At 39.5% G+C, this 15189-nt stretch overlaps 1 protein-coding gene across 1 annotated transcript in view; it reads left to right on the top strand.

The window, feature by feature from the left end:
• Positions 1–13075, top strand: part of LOC115355774 (uridine-cytidine kinase-like 1) — a 36611-nt gene extending 23536 nt beyond the window's left edge. Inside the window, exons 9-15 of the mRNA XM_030046664.1 lie at positions 4249–4347; positions 4945–5038; positions 5252–5314; positions 6654–6776; positions 8131–8238; positions 10152–10308; positions 10950–13075. Of these exons, the coding sequence (XP_029902524.1) occupies positions 4249–4347; positions 4945–5038; positions 5252–5314; positions 6654–6776; positions 8131–8238; positions 10152–10308; positions 10950–11026 (721 nt within the window). The 3' untranslated portion in view covers positions 11027–13075. The remainder of the gene's footprint in view (positions 1–4248; positions 4348–4944; positions 5039–5251; positions 5315–6653; positions 6777–8130; positions 8239–10151; positions 10309–10949) is intronic.
• The last annotated feature ends 2114 nt before the right edge of the window (positions 13076–15189 follow it).

Raw genomic sequence — 15189 nt, 5'->3', positions numbered from 1 at the left:
TCTCCAGAAACTCTGGTCTTGGATCAGTTTGGTGAAGACACAAGGGCTGGAGGCTGGTCTGAGTTCTCTTTGATCTCTTCTCTGCAGCAAACCTGGGCAGAAAACAATGGCTGTTCTCGATTACAGGTCTTCGAAGTAGCTCGCTTGTGTGATAATGACTTTAGCTGCTAAAAGTGAACTAAGTCCTAAGATGAGAACAACATGAATCAGACTGAGCTGGCTGCTCAGATTTTGCCCATACCTAGAAAGAGTTTGCCCAGGGTTGACTGCAGTGATGTCGGAGGGCTATACACAACCAGTGTTCTAATATTATTCCTTCTCTGCCTCTCTTTTTTTTTTTTTGTTTGTTTGTTTGTTTTGTTTTTGTGTTCTCTTGCCATTTCTATCTTTTCTTGTGTTTGCTTTATTCTCTTCCTTGTCCCATTTGTCATTATTTTTATCTCATCAAATGAATGTCATCTTCTTCAGAGGAAGCTCCGTTGGGATATGTGAGGGTCAACTTGTGCATCTTCTTTTAGTTTTATAGTTCTGATACATCCTAGCATTTTAAAGTTTATATGGATGTTAACTTGCTAACGTGCTGTATCATATGCAGTTTTTTTTTAAAAAAATGAATGTAATTGATTTAATGAATGCTTTCACAGTGGTAAAGCTAGCATGCTTATTTGTTGTCCTTGATGTTTTGGTAGGCAAAGCTTCTTCACTTTGTTAGCAACTATTTGAAATTTTGTTTGAGACTTTAATTTTTATTATGCCATTTCATGTTGCTGTGCTGATTTAAGGGATACTTTGCCCATAATGCGTAATTTTTGTATCAAATACTCACCTGTGTGTTGCCTTCAGTCCCTAATGAAGAAAGTTATACTCACAAGCCTTCGCGGTAAACTCCACAAAAAAATGCTCGCCATCTCTGATCCAATGGAGAAAAAAAAGTGGGGCCGTAATTTTACAATTTTACAGCAAAATGCTATCATACGTTATGTTAAAAAATTTTTAAAAAATAAGAAAAACTCACACTTTTCATGCAGTTTAACCAGTGTCTCTGGTATTCAGTCAAATGCTCAGCTCTTTCCAAACACACACATTTTCACTAAAATCTTACTTTAAAGACCACTTCCACAAAAGCGAGTATTTGATACAAAAATGATGCATTATGGATGAAGTATCTCTTTAACGTGATTCCTAAAGTTTTACCCAACCTGGTAGCAGCAGTTATACACAGTGTGCAGATATTGCTGAGGTATTAGGAAGTATGTAATGTCTGTCTCCGCAGACCTGAACATTTCATCAGATACATCTGATTGATTTTATGTTTACATGATGGCACCTTGCTAAGTAGATAATAGCATCTGGCTAGCTACCCTTCGCTGTTGTGTGGCTCACACATTTGTACACTACCTGATGTATCTAGTTGAAGCTAGTATCCGTAGTTGCAAGTAATTAGCAAAGCATTGACTAAACTCTTCTCAAGCTACAACTCAGTGATTCGGAGACTACGACTAAAGACACTGCAGTTTCCTCTACCTTACCACACCATTCACATTCACTTACAACATCATTGAATAGATCTACATTCACATCACTGCAGGGTTTTTCAGCTAGCTCATGCTGTCTCTAGTTCCCAGATGGAGAATTGATCTTGATATGGTTGATCATAAAATTAACACTTGAACACATTGAGCCCTTCAAATTCTGCAAATCGAGGACTTGCACTTGACATAAATCTGTCAAAGCACATCCTTTACTACCGCTAGTTATTTTAGTGTTGTAGGACTCTGTATGCATTTTTTTCAAATCATACCTTTGGAGTTTGGAACCAAACTCAGTGTATGTTTAATTTGAATCATTTGGGTTATAACACCAGTGTAGTCTTGATGGTTTATTGCTGCTGCCAGGTTGAATAGACTAACCAGTGGAGCATTTTTTGTGTCCAGTGGCCAAATGCTGCTTCAGAGCTTTTTCCACCCTGACAAGCTTATCTGACAGAAAATATTGGCTGTCAGCAGCTTGAATTGAAAAATAATTAGTGCTGTCAAACCTTAACACCTAACACACACAACTTTGTTACCTTTGTTGTGTCAAAAGGTGTAAGTATTGTGGTTTGAAAATGAATGTATACCTCTTTACACCAGGAAATGATTTTGGCTTCAAGGTGGAGAGGCACTGGACAGGATCATGATTGAATGGCCCATGACTTGCCAAGCTTTGTACAGTTAGGTCCATAAGTATTTGGACAGGTACACAATATGTATCATTTTGCCCTTGTACACCACCACAGTGGATTTGAAACGGAGTAATCAAGACATGATTGAAGTGCAGACTTTCAGCTTTAATTTAAGAGATTGAAGAAAGATAAGGCATTAACCTTTTAAGTTTTATACATTGTCACCCCATTTTCAGAGGCTCAAAAGTAATTGGACAAATGATATATAACATACGTAACTATAATTATAAGGATTATCTTCAATATTTGGAATCTATGACTGCCTGAAGTCTGGACCCCATGGATGACATCACCAAATTCTGAGTTTTCCCCCTTGGAGTTGCTCTGCCAAGCCTTTCCTGCAGCTCCTTCAGCTGCTGCTGGTTTGTGGGTCTTTGGGCCTTCAGTTTGGTCTTCAGCAGGTGAAAAGCAGCTCAGCCTGGTTGAGGTCTGGGGACTGACTTGACCATTGAAGAATATTCCACCTCTCTGTTTTCAGTAACTCTTGGGTTGCTTTCGCAGTATATTTTGTCCATCTGCACTGTGAGGCGCTGTCCTGTCAGTTTAGTGGCATTTGGCTGAATCTGAGCAGATAGTATGGCCCTATAAACATCAGAATGCATCCTGCTACTGCCATCAGCAGTCACATCATCAGTAAACACCAGTGACCCGGTTCCATGAGCTGCTCCTTTCGTTCTCCACACTTTTCTCTTCACATCATTCTGTTACAAGTTAATCTTTGTTTCATCTGTCCGAGGACCCTTGTTCCAGAATCGGGCAAGCTTTTTTAGATGTTTCTTTTTTTTTTTTTTTTTTTTTTGCAAAGTCTAATCCGGCCTTCCTGTTTTTGAGTGACACCAGTGGTTTGCATCTTGCTATATGCCCTCTGTATTTATTTTCTCACAAACGTTAACGTTTCTCTTCACCAGTGAAAGAATTCTTTAGTCCACTTTAAATGTCTTCTGTGGTCTTCCAGGCCTTTTGGTGTTGCTGAGCTTACCAGTGCATTCCTTCTTTTTCAGGATATACCAAACCATTGATTAGGCTACTTCTAAAGTTGTTGCTATCTGTGTTATAGATTTTTTTTTTTCTTTTTGAGCCTGATGATGGCCTCCTTCACCTGCACAGACACCTGTTTGGATCGCATGTGGAGGGCTCTGATAAACAGCTTCCAAATCCAAATGCAAACACTTGGAATGAACTTCAGACCTTTTACTTTCTTAATTTGTCATGGAATAACGAGGGAAAAGGCCACAGCTGGCCAAGAAATTGCTTTTTAGTCAAATTTCCAATTACCTTTGAGCCTGAAAAGGAGTGACAATGTATAAAACTGACTGTAATTCCTGAACAGTTAATGCCATATTTTTGTTCAACCCCTTAAATTAATTCAAATCCACTGTGGTGGTATACAAGGGCAAAATGATAAATATTGTGTCACTGTCCAAATACTTATGGACCAAACTATATATAGCAGGGCAGGTCAGCTAATGGGTTGGTTGACTAATCAGATCACTGCCTGAGATGTGTGTGACTAACACTTACTTAGTCCAAAAATGTCTAAAAATGTGTAACTCTATATACAAGAGCAATAGTGGCCTTGTAATAAATAATGGACATTAGCTAGGCAGTGTTTATTTCTTTGTTTTGTAGGTGGGGTGGGTCACTAAGACTTTAAGCGCTGCTCTCCCCAAAATAATGTAATCTGGATATAGTGTCCAATGATGGTCTAAATGCTGTTCTAGCAGCTCCACCCTTAGAAAATGAAATTTGCTGAAATTGTTTGAAAAATTTTAATGAAAATGATCAGATTTAAAGATACTTCATATTTGCAGAAAATATTGGCTCAGTACAGAAAAAGGAGGTTCCCATCATGTGGATGAGCTGATTAGTCAACACAACCCAAGACTAGCCTTTGGACTAACATTGTCTTTAGTTGGGGACAGATATAGTCCACTGTCACAGTATGTTACTTTATTTATTCCAAGACGTACCAGTGTAGTTCCTCACTTTGTGTGTCTGTGCGTGTGCGTTTGTGTTTGCTGCAGATCGGCCTTGGCTTCAGCACACCAGGGACAGCCCTTACCCAAGACCCTCAGTGTCATGGAGAGCACGCCACAGGTCCGCGGCATGCACACCATCATCAGGTCAGGACAAACAGATGTTTAGAAGTGGTTCATAGACGACCAGAAAACTTAACTGTGTATGTAAGACTAGGAACGGAACAATATATTGATAATGCAGTATATCATGAAACTTCCTGATACACTTGATACACTGACAGATACTGTGGATCTGCTATCGTGAAGCATCCATAGAGATTGTGAAACCTCCTGAACCTACAATTATTTTGTTCTTTATTGCCAAGGAAACTTTGGTGTTAAAAATTTTGATGAAAACTGCTTTGACAAAAAACATTTTGGCTAAAGCTCCTAAACCTTTGACTGAGCTGCTGTACATTGTGATCATATGTCAGCAACATGAAGAAAAACAAATCTTTTAAGATTAACCTGAATTCATTTGCAGTGTTGATTGTCTTTTCTCTGCTATTCTCAGATTCAAGCATCCTCTCAAAGGGTTTCAGCAACTTGTCTGTGTTATTTGCTACTGTGCTGACAATCCTTATCCATCATCTCTCATGCACACACACACACACACACTGTCTTTATTCGTCCTTTTAAACTTTGTCTCTTGTCTTGCTCGTGTGTGTGTGTGTGTGTGTGTGTGTGTGTGTGTGTGTGTAGGAACAAGGAGACCAACCGAGATGAGTTTATCTTTTACTCCAAGAGATTAATGAGGCTGCTGATAGAGCATGCCCTCTCTTTTCTACCGCTCAAGGTGAGTGTGCAGGAGAGGTGTGAGAATTACTGACTTCATGCTTGCGTTACTCCAGCTCAAACCTCGTTGTGTAGTGAATATGTAGCAAATCCAAAATACATAGTAAATATGGTACAGTTTACTGCTGTTGAAATGGTGAAAGTTAGAAAGACTCAGATTAATCCAGATTTCGACTGTTTTTGTTTATTTACCTTGCACTCCCTCTCTTTCCAGCCAGTATCAGTAGAGACGCCCCAGGGTGGCGTCTATGAAGGCAAGAGGCTCAGTGGTAAAAGGGTAAGTCTGCTTTTGTCCATCAGTGATCACTTGGTTGTCATAACGATAACACTGGCTTCAGTGACTGGTTGCTTCATTTGTCTCGGATCCCATGTGTACATCCCCTTACAAACTACAGATGTCACATGTGGACATTTTGGCAGAACTGAAACAATTGCAGCTTAACAGCTTCAGTTGTTTAAATTCACTGGACATGATCAAATGGCAACCGAAGAACACCATCCCTTTGATGTCCTCTGTTGTTCCTGTATGTGTCATGTTGAAGATTCCCTCATGGCAGTTTCATGTGGCATTGCTATAACGACCAGCTACACTGAGGTGGAACTATCTGCAGTGGAAAATCCCGAAAAGTACCTGGTACCAAAGGCGAGTAGAGTAAAGTGGAGTGGAGTCGAGTTGAGCTGTACCATGTGCTGCGAAAAGCGGCAAGAGTAAACCCTTCAGATAGGATGATTTGTTTGTCAAATGCCTAGATATCAAACATGTGAGTTTGTGGCCTTTGCAATACTGCTGTCCAATTTTAAAAGAGATGTCAAAATTGCCACAATGATGTCTCTTACAGATGGCATGAGAGTTTGCCAACAAGCTTTCTTTGATGGAACACTTCAGCCACCTTGTAGCCTGTTGTATCTCATCATATGCTGCTGTGAGCTTGGAGTAATTTTATAGTTTTCTCCTCCACTTCATCAACCTCTGAAAAGTTCCTTCAGGCACTAAACCTCCTGCATGCTAGAGCTGTTTTATTGCAGCTCATGCTGTGAGAGGCTTTCTAACCGGCTCAATAAGACTGAGACTTACAGCCATGGCTTTCTGCTCAAGTTCTGCATTTGTACCGTGCACCCTCACTCCAGTTTTGGTTTGGGCAACAACACACAAAGTGATTTGGCCATTAGGCATTAATGAGATAAAAGTGTGAAGAAAAGTACTTTGCAAAATCTGAAATGTTTTAAGCTATTCCACAACTGAATTGATTAGATATCACTGAAAATGTTGTTATATCAAAATCAATTTTGGATGAAGCCTTTTGGAAAAAAAAAAAAAGTCCATTTAAATGTTCTTGGCTAGCATACACAGAGTAAATTTCCAAAGAGGAATTATATACAGACAAACATGCATATATAAAAAGCTGTAATGCTGTAGTTTTTTAGGTTTTGTGTAGAAGTCATTCTTGAAATTAGCCCTTGCTGCTAAAACTAGGGCTTTTTCATTTTTGAGACATTTATAGTAAATTTTAATAGCAAAATCAGAATTTTCAGTGGCCATTTTTAACAAGCCATTTTTCCATTTAAGGCTGCTGAATTCTGTCATCTGTCTTGTTTGGATGTTTGCATGTGTGTAGATAACTGGTGTGTCCATCCTGAGAGCCGGGGAGACCATGGAGCAGGCACTGATGGCTGTCTGCAAAGATATCCGCCTGGGGAAGATCCTGATCCAGACCAACCATGATACAGGGGAACCAGAGGTGTGTGTGTCTGTATGATGATGACTTCAACCCTTTCCTCTTTCTCTTCCTACTACTACTGTTAATTGTGTCACACTAGGGCTCCACCAATATATTGGGTCCAGTTGTTTGGACTACCGCTGATACGATGCTTATAATCTTTAATTGATTACCTATTATAGAATATGTCAATAGTACACCGGTTATCTATGGGAAGCCCTTAACCTTAACTGATTCTAATAAGACATTTTGGCATAACCATGGTCAAATTTAAAGGAAAACCCCAAACATTTAAACATTTGGATAGCTTTTCTATGTGACATCACATCAGTGAATCTTCAGTGCAGATACAAAGAGTTTAGTAGCAGAAAATGCTGTGGCTATCTACATCATCAACAGCAGATGTAAGGTTTTGTATCGATCTCTTGGACTCATAGAGCAGTAGCTTCTTTCTAGACCTACAGTACATTCAATGGTCATGCAGGGTGAAATCCAGTGTTAGAAGACACGGAGAGGTTTCTCCACCGACAGTGTCCATAATGTGCAGCCATAAGACAAGGTCCATTTTGTGTAGGGGGCATGACTTTTTGTTTCCTCTCAGGTGGAAAAATCTTGTATATAACCAGCAGCTAACGCCTCGTTAAAGCAAAAATGAAGAGTGGTAGAATATTGGGTGTGACCTGAGTCCACATGGTGGTGAAATATCCTCATTAGATGCTCCATGCTCCCTGCTAATCTACAATAATGTGTTTCTGTCTTTCTTGTAATTTCTTGTAATAAAAAAAAAAAAAAAAAAAGGATACTCAGACTCGAAGTGTTATTTTTGGAGCTGTTTTGCCACCCTGTGGAAATGAATGGAGAGAAAGAAATGTATTACTCTGGATTAGCAGCCTAGAGGAGCATGGAGCAAGTAATGAAGATATTTCACCACCTAGTGGATGCTGAGGTAACTGTACAACCACTCTACCACTCTACCAAAGTTCAATTTTGCTTTAATGCCCTTTGTTGGAGGGTTGTTGCAAGAACTCATTAACTTAAGGAGAAGGAAATGAAGAAAGTTTCCTCTCTAGTGTGTACATCAAAAGGTATATTATAATACTTAAATATATTATATAATATAATATATAATATATATATAATATATTATAATACTATAATACAAAAAAAAATCTCTTGATTTGCACTGAAAATCACAAATTGGTGATATCTTACAGTTCAAAAGTTTAAGGTGGCTTTATTTCCTTTAAAGATACTTGATGTTGGCACTAAATATTATTACTTTTTATTGAATGAGTTATTTTTTGTTTGCCTGTAGTTGTTGGCGCTCAACTTACTGCGTGTTCTCTACGGTTACTGACTTGTCTCCTTCCTCCAGCTTCACTACCTTCGCCTGCCAAAAGATATCAGTGAAGACTATGTCATTCTGATGGACAGCACTGTGTCCACCGGAGCGGCTGCCCTCATGGCTGTCAGAGTTCTGCTGGTAGGTCTACACCACGTCTGTAACCTTACTGCGAGGGATGTTGTGCAGCTAAGAGCTCAGAGCAGGAACAACTGACCATAAACTGTCACAGCAAAAGGGATGCTCCTCTGCACGGACACCTGGGGCCATACTACAGAAACGTCTTGACTGAAAAGTCCTATTTAAACTGTTAAGAACCATGGTGATTAGGGTTAGGACTTGATTTAGGCTGCTCTTCCTTTGCTTTTAGCCAAAAGAATGTTGACAAGCAGAGCTTAATCTCAAAAGGCTTATGGCAGACCAAATGGTGTGGTGTGGGTTGATGATGGCACGCTCGTTATACAGGCTCCTCCCCCCGGCTGTGATATTTGAGATAGCCCAGCAACCGCCACTAGCTTTGCCGAGGCTGACCAGGCCACATTGCATCCTCCCAGCAAATGACCGTTTTTGTTTTATTTATTCAGTCATTTTTGTAAGATAGTAGTAGCCAGAGGGTCTATAGTAAGGTAGGAGGCAGACTCAAGAGGCTTTGTTGAAATCCCATCGGTGGACATTTATTTACAAGTGCATCCAGGTAATGTGCAAAGACAAGAAAAACTACAAAAAATAACTTAAAATATGTAACTGAGGATAAATCAACTCAAAACCCCACACAGTCAAAATACTGGCACAAGTCCTGGCCTCAACAATGCCTAACCTTCTCTCTCTCTCTATGAATTTATAGTTACATACCACTCCTTAAGCTGTGTTAGGCCCTAACCATCCTCACTACAGGGGTGGGCATACCAAATATCTCAAACAAAGCAATGAGAAAACATACATTATAATTATTACAAGAAACTCAAATTTCCTACCGTACTTGGATGCACCATCCACTACTGTAACAGGTAATGAAACTAAACAAACAACGGTGTTAATGAAATGGTTAAGAAATAAGCAGGTACATAAGTGACAAATGGTGATCTTAAGCCCACGTTGTCACAATTTTACAAAAGGAGATTTTCAAAGTGAAGTGGCTGACAGAGCAAAAATATCTCAACCTGCTGTGTAATGGAGTTTACCAGGGGAGCAACTAGCAAAGTCTTGCTTGTAGCTAGTCAAAAGTTTCTTTGAGAAAAACCAACAGTTTCAAAGTAACAGCTCAGCGAGATGAGAAAAATATTACTTATCTAAATTTCATATTTAAGATAGGAAGTTTCTGTAATACTGTCCTAACCATAACTATTTCTTGTTTGTGGAGAGTTCAGTCAGTCGACATAAGGCCAGGATTTTCTTTTCCTTGAAGCAAGCTTAAAATTAGTTTGACTCGTTACCAGAGCCACAACGTAAACTCAAACCTGCAAAAAGCAGACTTAGTCAGAGTTGGATAGATTATAACAAGGCCTTTGTAAACATACCGCGTCTGAACTCAGTTTCACAGCACCCACGCACATGGCCGTGGCATACGTTGCTTTTCCTAGTTTATTCCTTGGCACACAGCTCTGCACTTTGGCTATTGTGTACGCTCAAAGCAAGACACTCTTAGATATGTTGTGCATGTGTGATATTCTGACTTGCCCACGGATGGTCAGAAAACCACAATACAGCAGTAGAATAGACTTTTTTCAGTATTTCAAAATAACCAAAGCCTCTTTTCAGCTGTTTATAGTAGGACTGTGCTTAGTTGGCCTTTTCCATTGGTGCAAGTTTGTCACAGAACTAAGATACTTCTATCAGTGCAACCTTTTCCACCTCAAGAAAGTCCAAGAAACTTCTTGTGATAATGAGATTGTTTTTCCAGCTTTAGTTTCATTCAACCTCTCTACTTCCACTTGGATAGAAACACAGCAGTTGATGTTCAGGGCAAGAAGTCATACTTAATTAGTGTTCTCTCTATCTCTATCTCTGTCTGTCTGTCTGTCTGTCTCTGTCTATCTGTCTAACCCTTTGCAAAGGACCATGATGTAGCAGAAGACAAGATCTTCTTGTTGTCCCTACTGATGGCTGAGATGGGTGTCCACTCAGTGGCCTATGCCTTCCCTAAGGTCCGAATCATCACCACTGCCGTGGACAAGGGGGTCAACGACCAGTTCCACATCATACCAGGCATCGGTGAGGAGGAACAATTATACTAACTAGAACTATGATAATAGGTTGTGTTTGGGCTTAATTAAATGAACAAAAATGCTAAAATATGAAATAGGTCTACCAGCAAATGCTGTTTTTTGCCCAGTGGGTTCTGACGGGCCCGGGTCAGGTATCCACACTTTAAATCTGATAAAGGAGTCTTACAGAATCAGTTGTCATTCGAATTAGGGCTGGGCGATATATATCTTTATCGTGATATGAAACTAGGTATCATCTGGGATTTCAGATATTGTAATATCATGACATAAATGTTGTCTTTTCCTTTACTTATTATACTGTTCTAGCTGTTTTAATTGTCTGTACCTCCTTGGTCATCATATCCACATTAGTAATGACTGTTTAACAAAAATATTGTGTATAAATATCTTATGAAACTGCCCACAGTCATCCTTACAATATCATCACAATATCAATATTGAGGTATTTGGTCAAAGATATTGTGATATTTAATTTTGTCCAGATCTCAAAGCCCTGATTCGAATTGGCTTTCTGTAAACAACCAGTTCTACAATAAATATGTAGCAAGTTAAACTGCACTATATAGATGTTCTTACTTCATCTGATCTTTTCTTCACCCACTGCCCCACCCGCTCTCTCTTCTCCAGGTAATTTTGGAGATCGGTACTTTGGCACTGACGCTCCTTCAGACTGGTATGAAAGCGATGAAGGGATGGACTACTAAAGACAGAGGGGAATCAATGGAAATGGAGAGATATCATTTAAGCGCTTAGCCATTAATGCCATGAAACGGCTCTTCTCCTCCCCTCACTGCCCTGCTCTGTCACCGTCCTCTTATCCAGGAGGAGATGCCATTTGAACGGCTGCCAATTGAAATCACAGGAAACTGAATGGGGTTTACTGTTAGGCCAGTGATTTCATTGAAGCCAGCCAGTATTCAGCCAGTATTTCCATCAGAAACACAAGAATCTCAGAAGATCTTCCCTGTTTACATTCATGGAATTGTGACCGACGTCTCCATTCGGACACCTTAATGAGCAATCCTGTTTAGATCAGTGGGAGAAGAATGGGCATCTCCATTCACATGAGGGAACTAAACTGGATTGAAATCTAAGTGTGCTCATCCGTGGTTTGTGCATCTATCTATCTCCCTAATGGGTGAAAGGTCACAGTGTTACCTTTTCCTCCTAAGGAAGATGTATGATATTAGCCAGGCTTCACCAGGCTGGGACGCCGTTAGCACACAGCCCAGCCCACTCTGTTAAAACTGGATCGGCTTCCCACAGACCACTTTTCTACATGTCAGGTGCTCCAGTGCAAGCCAGTGGCACCAAGGTGATTTTAACAGCCAAGCTACCTATTAAGTAAAATGCTTGAGGAGGATGATGTTGACAAGTAACAGTCATTTTCACAGGCTTAGAAATTTAGAAAGGAACGTGGTTGATACTGAAGTGTTTGAAAACATGCGTTATGCATTTATTGACAGTCTTAATTTAGTGGCCCTTTTTCCAACTTTTAGTGCAGTGCTGCTTTTACCATCATGACTGAACCTTTGGGTATTTAGCTCTCTTATTTTGTTTTATTCTGACCGATGGACTTTTTATTCTCAATTTAGGTGGTATGGAATAGGCCAGATTTTCTTCAGGTAATCATGTGGAAGACATTTTACTTGAGAGGTGATGCAGTTGAGTAAGTTTACACGCAGCTCTCAATACCACAGTTATCCAGGATGTGGTTTATGTAGGGAACATTATACTGTGATGGACCATGATTTATTATGAATTAATGCCACTATATAATTGCCTCCCTGCCAGTTGCAAGGTGTGTTTGACTACCTGTCATCATATATAGTTTGATGCATCTCTATAAAGTCAGCAACTGGTCGACCAGATTAATTTAGGGATGAAAATAAACCACATCACTCGATTAAGCAAAGTTTCTCTTAATTTTTGTGTGCCTCAGAAAACTGCAGATGTTTGAGAGGGAAACCTCCAGAAAGAGCTGTAGGCTGTAAGTCTAGTTAAGCCCCCTATATCATTCATGAGCAGATATCTATGCTGTCATAAAGGCAATTTTATTTTAGGTGGTATTCAGAAAAAAGGGACAATATTGCTCTATAGTGGAGAGTAAAGACTGACTGATAGTCAAGGGAAATAGGCAGATATTTGAGGATGTTTATATATATTTTGCTTTGTCTGTTTTAGATTTTAATGCTCTCAGCTATTGCTGTATTTAATTCTCTTTCTTATTGTTTTATTTACAGTAGTCTACCACAGCAGTAAGGCCCTTTATGTCACATCCTCTGTTTCTCTTTCAGAATAGGCTCCTCACCCTCTGCACTAAGTGTTGCTGTTCTTTGCAACCTCATTCCCTTTGCAGTCTGTCAGCACTGTACGGGGAAGGAAGTGCTTAACTCACAGAACTTGAATGGATTAGAACGGGCATGGAACTGTGTGCTGTGGTCATTTGGCTACTTCAGAATAAAATGACGACAGCGCACATTCAGCGCAGTAAAGTGTGTCACACCTTCTGAACAACCAGGAAGATGTGCTGTGGCTGCTTGCTGAAAGTAGTGAATAAATCTGAGTAGTGACTGACCTCTCTGACCTGCTGATCCTGATCCTGCTGCGTTGATTTAAATGGGAACGTCCGTTCTGTTCCAGTTCAAGTTCTGTAACTAAACTGCCACATGTCAGCCGAAACATCACTTCCTATGATGAGGTGGGAGGGTTGGGTTGCCTACTTTAGCATTTTGCTAAGGGGACCCATTACATTCATGCAAAAATAATCTCTTTTTTTTTTTTTTTTTTTTTTTTTGTTTTTGGGTCCTTGCTGAAAGTGCATGGTGAAAATGTTTTTATTTACATGGTGCAGTTACTGTAAATGCGTCTTGTGGAGCACAGTGCCAAGTTTTCATATTCTCTAATAAACACTGAAAAACTCTAAAGGGCTGCATAAACTTTGCCCAGTTTCAGGAGTTACAGCCAACACTTTGATATTGTCAGCAGAGTAGCTGTTCTTAATTCAAAATGTCTCTGTTCAACAGTTAGGTGAAATGCAGTTGTTAATCACTGTTGCTCGTTGTCTGAAACTGTTTGCTGCCACAGATCTGAGTATCACATGGAAGAACTACAGTGACTTAAAGGGATAGTTCACCCATTTTGAAAAATGTGATATTATTTCACATCTTCCCCCGGCTGTTGTGTAGGACAGTAGTGGTGCTATCTTCCTCTCATTGTTACTGAGTGCTGGATACTGGCTGGATGCTCCACATGCTAACTGTTAGCCTCCTGCCATTGAGGTGGACTTCCCCCCAGCTAACATTGGGTGAACTATCCCTTTAATGTGATTTGCTTTATGTGTTTTTTTTTTTTTGTTTGTTTGTTTGTTTTGTTTTGTTTTGTCTGTGTTGTCTCTCTCCAGCAGTTTGACAGAGATTTAACCCTGGCTTTTCTGGAGGGCTCTTAAAGCACAGAAAGGGGAGACTGTTAAGAGAGGTTATCTCTTGTGTTACATAAGGCTACCTAGCTAATACCAGTTTGATAGCTTTCAAGTTGTTGCAAAACGTTGTGCGGTACAGTACTGCAATGACGTGCTCCTTGCATTTTATCATTATTACCTGTTCCTAGCAACAGCCGAGCTTTGTATTTGAGCAGCAGAAAAATGCTTGTTGTGTGCTTGGAGGCCTCGTGAGCCCCAAGTCCCTATGACACCAAGTTTAAAGCTCACTTACTGTGTCTTACCACTAGGTGTCACTGATACAAAACTGGCAAATTTTGTCCAATTTTCAAGTTTAAAATGTTAACAATTGAATTGACAGACCTGGCTCCTGGTTTGGAAAAGAAGAGGTGAAAAAGATTTTTAACAGTCCCACTGTAGCACGTAATTTGTATTTGCATGAATTCTAATAATAGAAATACATTCAAAATGGATTAAAGACGTAGAAAGGGGCACTGCTCTGAGTTCGCCTTACTTCTTGCTGCTCATAGCTATTTTTTTTTTTTTTTGCATTGTTTTGCAGAACAGCCATTTATCTATACTTGAATTTTTTCTTTTGTATAAGTTATTGTTTGTGTTTTAAACTGTCATTTTAATTTTGCCATAACTGAAACTGAAACTCGTTTTACAAAGACTGCTTGAATTGAGGAATAAGGGCAAGGCCTCCAATAACCCTAGAGCCTGCCCTGACAAAATGGCCATAACCTCCAGCTGCTTTTAAAGAGTTTGTCTTATTGTAATTGTATTAACCATGTACTGGTTGTGGCATGTTTGGTAGTCTCATAAATGGTCATACAAGTTATACAAAACAATATATATGATATTCTAATAGTTATACAAAAACAATAGTGGTGGACATATTTTACAGGCATTCTTGAATGTCCAAAGGTAACAGTTCCACACTTTGTCATGGAACTAACATGTGGGAGTTGGTTATCCAGTCCAACATTTTATGTCATCATTTGGGCTGTTTCCAACCTCATCAGAGAAAAATTGAAGCTTTTTTGTGATGTAGAGGAGATTTCATGGAATTTTGTTATTTCTGTTCAGCTCTTCTTCCCATTCATAACCATTAAGAACTTGAAAGAAAAACCATTTTTACCTCCTGTATAGGCCCATTTGTCATCCCCCACAGAATATTTGTCTGCAGTGGAAACTGGTCATAAGTGTTTGACACATTGACAGTGTTTTCCAAACCGAGGTTGCTGATGATATTGTTTTGCTTTTTCAAAGCACCATGTACAGACTTATAGCTGTTTCTTTGTTTAATAAGTGGGGTTGTCCTTAATAAATCATCAAATGCCACAAGACATGCACAGTGCAATTGCAGTTTTTTAATGTTCACACAATTAAGTGTGAACGTTGAAATTCAAACTCTTAATTTGTCCT

This window comes from Myripristis murdjan, chromosome 24 (genome assembly GCF_902150065.1).
Source record: "Myripristis murdjan chromosome 24, fMyrMur1.1, whole genome shotgun sequence".
NCBI lineage: Eukaryota > Metazoa > Chordata > Actinopteri > Holocentriformes > Holocentridae > Myripristis > Myripristis murdjan.
This window is presented reverse-complemented; position numbering and strand designations above follow the sequence as displayed.